Source organism: Zootoca vivipara, chromosome 15 (assembly GCF_965207765.1).
Source record: "Zootoca vivipara chromosome 15, rZooViv2.hap1.1, whole genome shotgun sequence".
Lineage (NCBI taxonomy): Eukaryota > Metazoa > Chordata > Lepidosauria > Squamata > Lacertidae > Zootoca > Zootoca vivipara.
In genome coordinates this window covers 20,507,524-20,522,936 of record NC_142598.1, presented here as the reverse complement: position 1 = coordinate 20,522,936, position 15,413 = coordinate 20,507,524, and the positions used below count along the sequence as shown (strand labels likewise).

The 15,413-nt window shown below is 40.9% G+C and overlaps 1 protein-coding gene across 2 annotated transcripts in view; it reads right to left on the bottom strand.

Moving 5' to 3' along the window:
* WRN (WRN RecQ like helicase) overlaps positions 1-15,413 on the bottom strand; it is a 52,294-nt gene that overhangs the window by 5,993 nt on the left and 30,888 nt on the right. For both annotated transcript variants that reach the window (XM_035141053.3, XM_088659055.1), the window contains exons 24-33: positions 13,693-13,863; positions 13,512-13,606; positions 11,791-11,863; positions 10,174-10,247; positions 8,172-8,244; positions 6,589-6,701; positions 5,863-5,977; positions 3,806-3,937; positions 1,107-1,269; positions 141-364 (exon numbers count right to left, since the gene is read on the bottom strand). In XM_035141053.3, the coding sequence (XP_034996944.3) occupies positions 141-364; positions 1,107-1,269; positions 3,806-3,937; positions 5,863-5,977; positions 6,589-6,701; positions 8,172-8,244; positions 10,174-10,247; positions 11,791-11,863; positions 13,512-13,606; positions 13,693-13,863 (1,233 nt within the window). The remainder of the gene's footprint in view (positions 1-140; positions 365-1,106; positions 1,270-3,805; positions 3,938-5,862; positions 5,978-6,588; positions 6,702-8,171; positions 8,245-10,173; positions 10,248-11,790; positions 11,864-13,511; positions 13,607-13,692; positions 13,864-15,413) is intronic.

Sequence of the window (15,413 nt, the reverse complement as noted above, 5' to 3'; positions counted from 1 at the left end):
ACTGCAAGTGCGACTGGGTCCAATGGGACAATGGAAATAAATCAGAAAGCTACTGACCCAAAACCACTTTTTGTTTCTTTCTTGCATCATTAGTTGGACAGTGTCTTTTTTTCATTCTTTGTATAACTTTGTTTACAAACCTTTTTTTCAATCCACAGAATTTTCTCCCCACCCTTCTGTGAGGATACTGTCGTCATCTGTAGACTTGCAGGCTCTCCAGCTGGTCCTTGCTTTTCTGATTCGTCCTGCTGTTCCAGCTGCCGACTTCTGTACCCTTTCTCCAGCAGTGCAATGGTCATTCTTATAAGATACAGTTCAATATCTGCAGGGACTAGTGTTCTAATGGCTTTCATTTGTGTTACATCTTGGAAAGGGGAAAAATATTAATGCAATAATTATTATTTGGTAAGAAAAGAAAAAAACACTCGTGAAGAACTGCTCAAATTTCCACAAAATCAGATTTAGGTTTGCATCCAAAGCCTGTCATACTCAGAAAAGATCTGTTGGATGGGAAGCAATGAATGTATCCCATCAGTGGGTTCCAACTATCGAGTCCCATTCCTCCCATGAAAATTAATGGACGTGACTAACTTCGGTCCACCAATGTCAATGGTAAAATTTAGTTGGCTACAACCAAAAAAAACCTCTATATACAGAGCAGGAAAATTACTTACTTTTTTTTAAGGTTTAGGGAAAGTTGAACTTTGGATAAAACAATATAGAATAATGGGGATTTCCAATCATTTTTGCACATGTCAACCCCAATTCTGTAAAGCCAGAACCTAATAAATGTAGGTTATCTTAATAAGCATTGACAAATTCATCTCAGAAATACCAATGAAAGCAAAAGCTATTATCTTCTCTCCATCTTCTCTCTGAATTTGCAAAATTGTGCAAATGGGACCATTTTCTTTTTTCCAATTTAAACTCTAAGTGTTTTGATAAAACACTGGCAGTTTTGTTATGAGGTGCCCTATTCATATCACAACTAGGTTTATCTTTGCTCAGGAACAAGCCATTTTCAAAGGTACTGAAGCTCTCATATTTTGTCCGCATCTCAAGAATATCATTTATTAGAGGCTGCAGCGCTTGGCTGAACTTTTCACCTGAGTTGATGGGAGGGTTCTGAATGACTTTCATGATCTTCTGTTGTATCTCAGGAGTGAGACCGGCACGTTGTAAATTGACTGGGTAGCCAGCTTTCAAGGCTTGGGATAAATGTGTGCCAACCACAGTAAGAGGCAAAGACCGTCGGTCACTTATACTCCTCTGCGGAAACAAGAAAGACAGCAATCAGAAGAGCTACTTTAAGCCTGGCCCATCAAAACTTTATAGCTGAAAATACATTTCCTCAGAAAGAGAAGTAGTTCTTTAGCAATAGAAATAGTTCTTTGGCAATTTCTGGTTTGCTTCACTATACTTTGCTTGGGGGTAGGAAAGGGAAGACAACTTGACACAGGGCTGCCATCTTAGCACACTAAATAGCCTGTTAATAATATCTGGCAACAGAGAAAGTGTATGAGACTCTTGGGGGCTATAAAATGCAATGGCGATTTTAACCACTACTGAATATATCAGGCCAATGACCCACCAAGCCAAACACACCACACCCAGGGCTCTCCATACAGATAGGTTTTGTGCTTGTGTTTTTATAGACTCGGGCAGGATGTGAAAACCCCCAGGTTTGCTGAGCTACCAGTGATGGTTGCAGATCACAAGTTGCTTGCACCTAATAATGCTGGAATGTTAAAACAAAAGGCTGAATGTTGAACTTAATTGTGTGATTCTAGAGCAGTGATGGCCAAACTTGGCCCGCCAGCTGTTTTGGGACTACAGTTCCCACCATCCCTGACCACAGGCCCTGTTAGCTAGGGATGATGGGAGTTGTAGTCCTAAAACAGCTGGAGGGCCAAGTTTGGCCATCACTGCTCGAGGGTAGATGCCTGTTGAAAAACTGTTTGGGCTATAAGCGAAATAAACTATACACTAGTAATAGCACTATTGAATATATTTAGATTCAGGTTAAAAAAAACCTTTTCAGTACTGAACATAAAAAGCAGCCCCTTATGCACCAACTATCTCCACTTTGACAATTATTTTCTTCCCATAAAGAGGACGGCTGTATGTTATGTTTGCTGACTTTCTCCCAGACAGGAGACACCAGGGTGCACCCTGTAATCAATGGTTATTTGATACAAGGCATCAAATTACCTAGTACTAATTGTATTATTGCTCCTTGTTAATTAGTCCTTGGGCATTTTAAATTGGTTGGCTATCTAACAAGGAATACTCCTGGGAGGAGGGAGTTGAGCAGGCAGCAAGCCCCCAGCATCATTGCACAGCAGCACTGTGTGACAAATAAGTGTAACAAAATAAGGTATAGGACTAAGTTGGGGGAAGGGGAGAAGGTCATGTTCAATGACAATTTTCGGCAGTGGTGAAAAATGCATCCCCTTTAGCTGCACTTTTTTGGGGGGGGGCAAGGGAGGTTGCTCTGAAAAGAAGAAAATATGCTCTCCCCTTTTAAAATGAGAACAGTGCTGATCCTAGAAGATATGTTCTAACTTATGCTCAGCAATGTTGCCCCATAACCAAATCTGAATGGCCACACGGCATTATGTCACCACCTTCGTGGCAGGATTGCCAATTGGCTGGGATTGCATGTGTAAGATTGTTCTCAGCAAAATACCAGTAGAGAAGAAAAACAACAAGAGAGCAGTAAAAATATGAGAAAAAGAGAGTGGAGAATATAACATTATTTAGTAGGACTAGGGGAACAATTGCTTCCCTCCCTTTCAAAAACAAAGCAGATAAACATTTGGTGTGGCTTTAACAGAATATAGGTTTCAAACCCATTTAAGAAACAGCAGTGAACAGTAAACACAACAAGAGTATCATACCACCAAATCTATTTTGACACCCCTTAGAGGCAATTTTAGTTAGGTAGCATAGAAATTGTTGAAATAAATAAAACGAGCTGTCGTAGGCCACGCTCCACTTTGTAGGCTGCATTAGTGGGCCGCAAACCAGAAAAGCTTATGCCACAATAAATATGTTAGCCTTCTTTAAGTCTACTTTATTGTTTCTGCTACAACCATTGAACAACGCTTGCCAAACATTAAATGGCCAAACAAACATCCTAGGGTTTGTTATGGCTCTTGTGCCTTTCTTTAACTTCTGCATAAGAGTAAAGTATTAATTGGTGAAGCTTTTCCTCATATGGAGTTTTAGTGTCCAGAAGTGCTTCACTAGTTAATTTCTGCCTGTTAGGAAGTGATGAAGGCACAGATATTTTGCCCACATTAAAAATGTGGCGATTCTAGGACTATCCTATTATAAGCCTGTTTTTTTAAAAAAAGTTATGTTCCACTGACTTTGGTGGAACAGCCCCTCCCTCCATGTGTGGGAGCCAGTTCCCTATACTGTATCTAGATCCTACGTAGCTGTAGTACATATGCACTTATCGCAACCATGCTGGTGGGGCAGATTGCATGGGTTTCTCACACACAACTGGCACCCCATCGAGAAAACAGTTCCAGTTTAAGGGCATGCATATAGATGCCTTATATACATCCAGATAAACAGTGCTTAGAATTAAAACCTTATTGAATCCTAACATTCTGCCACTCTGTTCCAAATAAGTGTTGTTATCGTCAAGCCACAGGGCTCACTTGTGGCTTGCACTATGCATCACCGGCAGCCGGTCTTACACCTTTCGATTTCACAAAATTAACCGAAATACAGTAGATCATAATCCTCTAAAGTAAAGCAGCTATGAAACACAGCTAGAGGTTCAAGAGCTTACCAATGACATGCTCTTTTCTTCAAACAATGTGTAAGTTATGCGCTCTGATTCTGTTAGAGTGCTGCATCCACCATCCTTCTGAAGATCTATTTCTGGCTGATCTCTGGATCCAGAAATCTTGAAGACATCCATCTATACAACAACAACAAGCAAGCTTTTATTATTTAAAAAAATCCTAAAACCTTGAGGTTTTACAGATTACCCAAAACAGTGACTAGGATTCAAAGAATTTTATGAAGCTATCTTTCACGTTGCACTCTGCATTGGCTATATTCACATTTTTAAAAATAATAATAATGAAAAAGGTACTTTTAGTGTCACTTTCGAGACTCCTTGAGCCAAGCAGTTCTATAATCCTGCAATGCTGGTGGCTACCTATTTGCCTCTGCAATTCCTGCATAAACTTGTTCTACATTCCATACTCATCTGGGACAGGACAAAAGGGAGAAAATACACTATGTTGAAAAGCAGAGACTAATGCCATGATGACTCTCAGGCCCCCAAAGTCCACAGCAGCAGCACCAACTCCCACCAATCACTTGATTGTGTGGTGATGAGAGCCCAATGTCAGCCAGCTGTGGAAGGCGCAAATCCATTCATTACAATGGGGAGAATTCCTTGCAATAGCTCCTCACTCAATAGGAAGTGCAAACAACCTCAGCCACTGCACCACCACAGCTCCACCCACTGCACAGGTTACTTTGGTGCAGATAGGAAGGATCCAATTAAGTCATACTTAATGTCATAAATGTAACTTAGTTATTCCCCCTGCCGTGTAGGAATCCCTTGCAGATGACCACAGCACCTGGAGACAGTGCTGTGTATCCACAGCAGTGGCCAGAGGAGGAATGACTGCTGGAATGAGCGCAAAGCGAAGAAAAGCCATGGTGCATCTGCAGCAACACAACACCTTCATCTGCCCCAGCTGCAACAACACATGTCTCTCCCATATCAGTCTCTACAGCCACAGCAGGCGCTGTAACTCTCCAACATTTTGACTTCACCCCCAAGGCCACATTCCTCCATTGTCTCCCAAGACAGACAGATGCCAGCAACAACAACAACTAACAAGTTAGTTATGTCCATTATGTGTCTATTCTAAGAGTAGGACTAGCGTTGAATACCACCCCCAGGTACTAGGACGGTTGGATCTCCTGATACCACACACACACACACACACACACACACACACACACACACACACACTGCTCTGAAGCACCATTTTCACTGCATAACACTTACAGAAGTAAGAAAAAGGAGTATAAACCCAAGTAGGAGATCCCTTGTGTGCAGGCCTGTATAGAGGACACAAGGGTTCGAGAGCCACTTTGGGGAGAAAACAGTCTTTTGCCAGGCAGGAAAACGAGAACCTGGAAAAGGCAAGGAGAGGCAGTACAATGGTAATCTCACAGGTGCAACCTCCAGCAGCCCATTGCACATGGCACAGGTGTTGGTTTCTGAAGTTGTAAATTCAAGCCTCACCGTGGGGAGAGGGAGGTACATGGCCCCATTCCATGTTTGCATGCCTGGTCAACTAAAGTCATGTCAGAGACAAAAGCAAGGGAGCTCCTTGGACTCAAAGCCATGCTAAAACTTCACAGACAGGTTCCCTACTCACATCAGCTGGAACAGCCAACAGGAATAGAGACCGGGGTGGTGGTGGTATTTGTCATCCCTTAGCCTGAAGATCCTGTCACAGGTTGCAGAACAAGCCTGACCCCTGTGTGACCAATTTCATACACAGGAAGTCTCAACTGCAAAAACAGGGTGTGACTTCCCATTGGGTAAGTCTGGGAAGAAGGCCCAACACCAAAACATGAGATGATGGGATACTGCTGTAATGTACTTCACAAAGGGCTTCCTTCGTCACCTTTCAGATAGGCCCTAAGGCAATTTTTATTTCAATCTGCCTTTGGTTGGGAGAGTAACGGTGGTCTTAATTTATTACTGCTCTTGCTTAAACTTTTTTTAGTACATTGTGAGCCCTTTTGATCCCTAAGGAAATAAATGCAGGGGAGGGAAACAAGATACAGTACATTAATTCAATTACATCTGACCTGTAAATCATTTGCCTGGCAGAACTCCTTGACTGTGATCAGGAGAGGAGCCAGCATGGTAGATTTCGCTTCAGAAACGCCATCAACTCTCTTAATGTTTTCCACAGTTGTAGGCCTGAAGGAAATATTGGAGACATTCTGTAATTTAATGCCATGAGTTTCGATACATACGGTGCATGCAGGTAAGACCGGATTTTAACAAATAAAACCCTACAAGCTACTACCATCGCTGGTAACAAAAGCGTATTTAGCCTGTGTAAGAGACCCTGAAAAATTTCTGAAGATAGTTTTCCTCAAGAGAGTAAGAATGTATAAGCAGGTGACAGGTTTTAAAACAGATAACGAAATCTTCTAGACCAGTGCCATTTCTAATTCATGAACAATATTCTGTGATTTGCACATGCATGTTCATCATTTGATGACTCTGGAACACTTTACAACTCTCAACTGAATGTGTAACTACTTTATTTGCATATATTACATAAGGTGATCTTAAGTGTGGCTGGTGTGGTTTGTGCACACATTCCCTGCTCCCGGTGTCCTATCCTATTATGGTCTCTGGCCAAATAGATTTTGCTGGTTTTTGTAGCGCTTCAGCTCTGACTACTGTAAATTGGGCAATGACAGCCCATCATATCATCCTGGAAAAGACTCGTCTTGCTGGCATAAATTATTAAGTCATCAGAGAAGGTTTATCTTTTCATTCAAACCAAAATCAAGGCTTACCTTATCACGGTCATATCAACCAGCACTTTATTTGTTGCTAGTACGGCTGGAGGAATGTCCTTCTCATTCGCCAGTTTCTGACGGGCTGCCACTAGCTTGCCATATAGCATTGTCTATGAAAGGCAAAAGACAACTTTAAAAATTCCATGTGAAGGCCGTACTGTGAGGCCTATGAGGGTCTCAGAGTATGAATGGGGATGTGTATGTCCTGAGTGAGTACAGTAAATCCAAACAGTATGTGACTCTGAAGATAAAAATAATGAGGAAGATAGGGATTGTTTGATTCTGAAGAAAACAGGAAAGATGGACTGTTGAACTAGCTAATAGAATGTACAAAATAGGACGGACAAGCAGGATGTGCCAGGTACATGGATGAGTTACAGGACATGCAAAGGACATGCTGAGACAAGTCACCTCTGGGTTGACCCAGAGGAAGAGCGAGGCTGTGGGGTTTTTTTATGTGCGCGCCTGGCCCAGCAGACCGCAGCCACTGTTCTCAAAAGACATGTTGGGACAAATAACTATTCATAACTATTTGGAGAATCAGCATGACGACAGCTGTCATCTAGTCCAACCCCCTGCAATACAAAACAATGCGGGGATTTAACCTGAAACCATATAAAGGCTGGAAAGTCCCTGGCACAGTTGCGTTGCTGTCCTGCTGCAGAAGGAGCTGCCCAAAGACTCTTAAAAGAACCTGATCAATTATTTTAGTGGGTCCACTCATCTAGTAGGTATGAATGAGAGGAGTGAATGAGTCCTCATTAATTGTCATCTGTTCATAAATAAAAGGTTATAATTTGGGTAAAATCGTGCCATTTTGTCTTTCTCAAAATCGCTCGAATCTTAAAGAATCTGCTGTCACAAGTTTTGTGACAGTACGTTTGATAGACATGTTTACATGGAAGCAGACATAAATTTAAAGATTACTGATAGATATTGAAGTAATTGTTGATTAACAACATTTTGCCTAACTGCTAACAGGATGTTTTTCTTACTTTCTTTCTTTTTTAATGTTTCAGTATCTTAATACAAATACTTCAAAAATCCACAGGTACAAGACAGCATCTAAAATTGAACACTGAGCCTTTTTTCTCACACACGAGCAAATGTCTCTTTGATGATGGCATGTACCATAACAGGTCTGCGCCTGATCTAAATATGAAGAAATTGCACGTTCTTCTGATAATTTTTCTCATATGCAAAACATACTGAGATGTATTTATTTACTGACATTTATAGAATGCCCTTCACCATTACTTTGGGTTACCAGTATATATATCTCAGTACAAGTTAGCAGTGTAATACATAAACATTAATAGAAAAGGCAACAGTGGGGAAGGGCATTCTGGTCTCATTCTCCACCCCCAAATGCTTGTGCAAAAAGCTGCATCTCGACCCAGCATCAAAATGTATATAATGCTGAAGAAAGATGCACATCAGAGGAGAGGACATTCTTCACTCCAGGAAACTTCATCATTATCTGCAACTCATAAAACTAATCCACTAAGATTTCTTTAATCAGGCGACAGCCCCAGTAAACATAACGTCAAATAAGGAATCACTTCAGTTGACGTGCTCACCTGCAATTCCTTCTCTCTTAGAGATGCAGCAGATTCTGAAGGGGTCAGAGGCAGTGGCAACTGCGCTGTGGGACTATCAAAAGAAAGGAAACAAGTGTTCTAACTTCAATTCAGCCTGTATATCCAGCAACTGGCACAAAAAGCCCTGCACCTTTTCCTTGAAATATCAGAGCAATATCCTGGGAGATAGGCGATATATTGATACAGGTGAAACTCGGAAAATTAGAATATCGTTGAAAAGTGCATTTATTTCAGTAATGCAACTTATTTTTCTTTTACTTTTTGCAAATGCTTTCTTTTGGAAATTCCATAGTAATAAAACAAATAATTACAATCATACAAAAATAAACATCGCTATTACATTTCATTAATTACATTCCATTTATAATTGACCCACCTAATGACAAATAATTACAATTACAACAAATAAAGGATTGACATATCTTGCTTTGCATGTCACGCATCTATCTCATATATTGGTTTCACCTTTTAAGTTGCATTACTGAAATAAATGCACTTTTCAACGATATTCTAATTTTCCGAGTTTCACCTGTATATTGTCCCAAACTGGTTTGAAGTCCATACGATGATATCCGTTTCATAACTTCTGACGTGGCAATATACTGTGAATCAGGGTGTGTGTGTGTGTGTGTGTGTGTGTGTGTGTGTGTGTATTATGCAAAAATCACAATGTGGGGGAAACCCTGAAGCCAGCCAATGCTTCTCTCGATTCCTGCAGCCCCTGTTAAACTCTCCCAGCTCAGCTCCCCCCCTGCCTGATGCAGGGGGAAGAGAATCACAAGCGCAGGCGCTGTGAAAAACCATGATGCAGGAAAAACCATGAAGCCAGCCAATGCCTCTGCACAGCTCCATCCTTATTTCACACATCGTGATGTATCAATCTGTTGCAATGTTTAGCTGGTGATATAGCGTGGTGTTGATCTTGCCCAGCCTTCCTTGGAAAGCTTTACCAATGAGTGAATCCAGAACCCACTGTACTGTGCCATCCATGGATGACTAAGCTCCAGCACAGCTGCCACTAGCAGCAAAGGTAGAGGGTGTTTGTGGAGCATATGGACAGGAGCAGGAATGTTCATAAGCCTGACTTTGGTGTCAGTTCAGGCCTGCATGCCTATCTATGTCTTTCATGGTTATGCAGCTGTCCATTTCCCCAGCAGACTACATGCAAGCGCGAGCAAAAGGCAAGTCGCCGGATGAATTGCAGTGGATTGCATGTTTCTGATTCCCAATCATTTAACAATAGTAACAACCAAAAGGCTCCCCGGCCCCCACCCCCCAAAAAGTCTGTTCGAATCCCTGTTCCGCAGTAACTCCGATATGGTTAAAAGACCATATCTTGTATATGCAGATCATCCCAGTTCATCTGGTACAGTATGCAATTGGCCTCTTTACCCATATTTTGCACCTGGCTGCAGTTGGTGGATATTGTAGGTCACACACACAAACACACACACAAAAAAGATAAAGCGTGCCCACACTTAGATTAAAACAACTATTGCACAAAAGGCTGTATTTTCATTAGAACTGAAGGTTTTATCAAGTTTTAGTTATTTAATCAGTGATGATGACTGCAGATCTGCATGTTGATGAGTTTTTAGGCCAAGTTGGTTCTGTTAGGCTGCTGTAATAGGAACTAGAAAAATATTAATTTTCCATCTAACAACCAGTGGGTTTTTGCTTATTCAACTGCATGTTGTCTTACACCCCCTTCAATCTTTCGCCAATGCATCTGTAGTGTGCTTTGGCTAATGTGGTAATTTAGTCATCAATTAATCATTTAAAGGGCGGATGGTTAAAGAACCAAAAACTCTCGAAATGGTTGACATTACTAATTGAAGCAAAAAAGAAAGGCACTTTTTTAACTGTATTGTCCCAACCAACATTTGCTAAAGAGACCATAAAAAGACTAGATGGAAAAAGGAGATCTGAAAAGATACAGGAAGTGGGTGGGTAGAAGGTAGATACCCTTTGGAAGTATTACCTTTTAACTGAGGATGTACTTTCTCTAGAGACTTTACTTGCTTCTCGATACGAAAACTTTTCATGCAAAGACATCTTCAGGAATACAAAAGCCCCAAAGCAGAAAATGAATACAAATGCAAAAATTTGCTTTGAATAAATATTTATAGTAAAACACTCAAAATAATATCAGTAATTTGATAATGTGTTAACGTAATGCATCTTGTTTCAGAAAAACATTTTAGATTCCACTCCAGTAATTTCATGGAGATTTGAAGACAGGAGAGTATAAAATGTATCCTGACTTGATTACCCTATATTCCGGTGTATAAGACGACTGGGCATATAAGACAACCCCCAACTTTTCCAGTTAAAATATAGAGTTTGGGATATGCTCGCCGTATAAGAAATACAAGCCGGCGTATAAGACGACCCCTGACTTTCGAGAAGATTTTCCTGGGTTAAAAAGTAGTCTTAGTACTTGACATCACCTGCCTAAGGTCTATTATGTATATAGCTTATGTATTGATTTCAGTTGTAATTACTGCACTTTTATTAAAGTCTTGGTATTTTGTTTTATTATGTTATAGTCTATGGACGAATGGAATAAACATTATTCTTTCAATCAATGAATCTTTTAATTTTGCTGTATCCAAGAAATCTTTAAAACAATATAGAATTCTAAGGCTTCGTTTCCAAATTCCTTTTGAAACACCTTTCATGAGAGAAGCAATGCAGACACAGATCTCATTTGTGCATATTGCTAAGGCAAACCATGATTTGGTGCAAACATTCAGACAGGCCACAGCAGCTTAGCATGTCATTCGAACCCATTTCTCTCTCACACAAACCACAAGCTGAAAAACCAAAGGACAAACCTTGGTGGCAGCTCATGGCTCATCTGAAAAAGTTAAACCACACACCCAGGTTCAGACAACATGCTAAGCGAAACCATATACTTACCTAAGCTGTGCTTTGTCTGCCAGAGAACCATGCTTCGTAGAATATTCTGGGGTGTGGTAAAGGGTATGTCCTCATTTTGCATGAGATGCCTGTAAGAGCTGCTGCACTAACTTGAGAAGTCACCATAGAATATGCCCAACATTTCATGGGGCTCCACATCAGCAGGAAAGATTAAGAGTGGTATGCAAGCTCACTTTTAGCCAAGCTTACATCCATCTCTGTGTAATCATCACATGTACAGCAACTCCAGAGCAAGGAAATATGTGCCCAGGAACTGGGCAGCTAGGCTTGATCCTGCTAACCTATCAAAAATAGCAGGTGTGCTGAACTTGTGGTTCTCCAGATGTTGTTAGACTCCTGCTCTCATTAGCCACAGCCAAGATCAGGCACCCCCAAACTTCAGCCCTCCAGATGTTTTGGACTACAATTCCCATGATCCCTGACCACTGGTCCTGTTAGCTAGGGATCATGGGAGTTGTAGGCCAAAACATCTGGAGGGCCGCAGTTTGGGGATGCCTGGCCAAGATAGTCAATAATCAGGAATGATGGGAGTTGCATTCCAGTAACAACTGGAAGGCAACAGTTTGGCCATGCCTGACAGATAGCCTGGCGAGATCACGGTCTTTGATTAGAAGGCAATAACAGATGAAAAAGTGCTGTTTTCTACCATACAGACCTGCTTTTCTGTTGTCAACTGAGGTAACGTTCTACAGGAGGAATGTCTGGTGTTTGAAGAGGTCGGCTGACAGCTGGAAACAGAAGGGAAATGATCTCAGCCTTACTGATAGCAAAAACCATTCCAACAGCAAGATGAGCAGCTAGCAGGCAGGCCAAAGGAGCCAAGTCTTCAAAAATTACTTTTGCAGAATGCAAAGTCACAAACGTTCAAGATTTCAAAGTGCAGCTTCTATTTACTTTCAAGCCAATCTCTAAGGCAGTGGAGTTCAACTCTCTAAAAACTGAGGCACTCCTGTAGTATATCACCATATCCCGTGAAACCTAACCAATTTTCCCTGTCTGCCACCAACCTGCCATATTTTTTCTTCACCGCTTTGCTCTAATAGTAAGGTTAATCCTTACATTCCAAAAGACAATTGCAATACCTTTCCCCTGCCATACAAACCTAAACAAAACAAACAAACAATGACACATACCCTTATTATGTCATACCAAATAAGGACTCAATTTGAACAATCGCCACAGAAAGGTTTAAGGTGGGAGATGGCAACCTTAAATTGTGGTGGCATTGGAAAACCGGAGAAACTGTCATGGGTACAACACACAACATAACCCAGATGCAACAGAAAACTTCATTCAAGCTCAACTTTAGAGGGGTGTGTGTGCAGAAATTCTGTGGCTGCCAATAAAGGCCTCTGCGGATACCGTATGTGTATACTAGGGTGATGACTTTTTACAACCTCATTTCCCTGTATCATAATTTGATGAGCTTTCATTAAAGATTAGATAAATTCTTACTTTCAAAGAGATTTGATTTTTTTAAAAAACCTCACGCACAAAATGATTTATAAAAAATTATTTATCAGTTTTTTGACCATTTTTGAAGTCACTGTAAGCAGATATAAAATTGAACCCAAGCTTTAGAGTCACATATATAGAACATTATAAAGGGTCATCAAACACACAAGGAAGCTTTTTTTAGCTGCAGTGACAGTATAGACGCCGCTAGAGGACGATGTTTTGCTACCTCTCCTCTAGGTTCTTTTCCCAGCATGCCCGGCAGGGTCTGCTGGCTGAGTTTTGAGGTCCCAAAAAGGGGCTTTTACCTTGCGCAGGTGTGACATTTGTATACACTATGTTGCTAAGAACACTCCCCATTGTGGAACGTGGTGTTGTGTCCAAATTTGATACAAAATATATATATATAATTGTTAATACAATTTTATGAAATGGTAAAATGGCGTACAAAAAAATTAAAAACGGTTTGTGCGTAACCTTTTTTAATATTTCAATGGAATATACCTCATTTTAGTCATTAATAGGCAAATGTTCATCCATTTGTGCTACAGGAAATAATTTTTGAGGGGAAAAAATGAAAAAGTCATCACCCTAGTGTGTACCCATGAGAGTTATGCTGGCACCCGCTAGTTTAGGGCCATGAGGCTACACAAGGCCGCAATAGCGTTTGTCCGACAATAGAGTTCCATCAGGTGAAAGCTGGGAGGGTCCATCCCTTTCTGTGTGAGACAAGGGTTAAGATCTACCTTTGAGAGAGAACTTTGCATTTTTCAATTTTTTTAATGAAAAAACCCAAAACAAAACAATGTTCCATTTCAACAGGTGAGCTTTCAAAACGATCCAGACCTAATGTCTGGCAGCCTGAAAGCGCTTACACAAATAAGCATTGTTAACTTCAGTACTTAGACAGGCCATGGTTACCTTAAAGGAGACTTCCTTAAACGCAGTTCCTCATCAGGCTGAAGCAGAAGCTTCTGTCCTGACTCCTTTCTTGCTTTACAGACCCAGTCTTTACCCTGAGACAGACGAAACAAATTACGGCTCAATATGGCGCTGCCAAAACAAGCCATTAATAGAGCACCTTCTTTAGTTGCAAACTTACTGTCTGCGTCAGCATGCACGTGGTTGAAAATTTGCTGTGGCCAGAAACCTCTTTAAGAAAGCCCTCTAAGATCAGTTGCCGGCCTAATGCCTTCCACGAGTTCTCTGGCCAGTCCTTCCCACTTCCGAAGAGAGGATGGCTTCGGTATCGTTCTGGGAGGCGTTGAGAATGCTGAAATTAAAAAAGGAAGAAGTCAGAAAGATAACTAAAATCTGAAAAACCGTTTCAGATGTTCCCTGAACTTCCCATTCCTGCAGAGGACCACTACTTCAGAAGTACCTTCACATCACTCTCAAGTAGGAGAAGCTCACATAAATGGCTGGGCGATATTTGGTTTTCAACACTGAGGTGTGTCACCAGCTAAACATAGCGATATACCAATATATCACAATGTCTGAAATAAGGATGGAGCATTGGATGGCTTCATGGTTTTTCCTGTATCGTGACTTTTGCCGGCACCTGTTCTTGTGATTTGCTGCCCCGCAGGAGGCAGAAGAAAACTGAGCCACCAGAGTTAACAAGGGCTGCAGGAAATGAGAGAAGCGTTGGCTTGCTTCACAGTTTCTTCTGCATTGTGATTTTTGCACAACGTGTGCATGCACACGCCTTGATTTGCAATATATTGCCAGGTTAAAAATTATGAAACCAACATCACGTTATGGACTCCAAACGGGTTTTGTACAATATATTGATATATTGCCCAGCTCTACTTATGTAAAGTCAGCTCTTTTCGGCATGGCTGCAGTGTGCAAAAGGAAACCATTCTACTGGGATTGTATTGGGGTGGGAAAAACACATAGCAACACCTTATCAGACAGTATGTGACTGCAAGCTTATTTCCATCCACACATATCATTTTTTAAATTGAAAAACAGGTGATTCACTATAGGATTACTATGTCCACTTCCAGACTGTTGCTATCTTGCGGGTGAGGTTTGATCGCATGCCAACAAATTCAGATTGTGCAATTTAAGTGGATTTAATGTTCTTGTTGAACAGAGTAACTTTTGAAAAATCAACTTTTTGCAGTAAGGAAACTAAAAGAATAAGAAAACGCACTGGAAAGTGCAGGATAACAATTGCTCAACACCTTGTTGTATAACCTCCCTGTAAGCATATCAGAATCAATGATCAATAAGCAGCGGGTGCTGCATAGCCTCCCTTTGTGCAAATGAATGAGGATGAATGTTCAACAAATACAAGTGTATAGGTTTCTTCTGAAAAACCTAAGTCACACTTTTCAGTAAAGCACTTTTGCTGGAGATTATCTCATGGTGTTTGGGAGGCTGGTACAAATGCAAAATTGGCATGGGATTAGACATGCTTCCCCACACCCCCTCACTTCTGGAGCATGAAATCTCACCCACACTGCACACATAATTATAGGAATACAGTGTTGTTGCATTGACATTGGTGCTCAGTGCCGTTTAACACAGGGTCTGAGACTCTTATTTTCAGCCTTGGTTAGGAGATAGCAACAATGATTCTTTTTAAGTACCGGCTCAAGTCTGTTGTGTTTGTTTAGGCGTTTAGTGCACTTTTATCTGGTTTTTAGCTGTTAAGCTGTTCCCCATGACCTTATTTCATATTTTAATCTTTACCATGTTTTAAACTAACCTCTTTGTGAGACCCTGAAAAGGTCAACCATAGATCCCTTAAATAAACAAACAATCTGGAGATTAAAATGCAAGAAAAAAATATTGCTGAAGTCTAACAAGCAT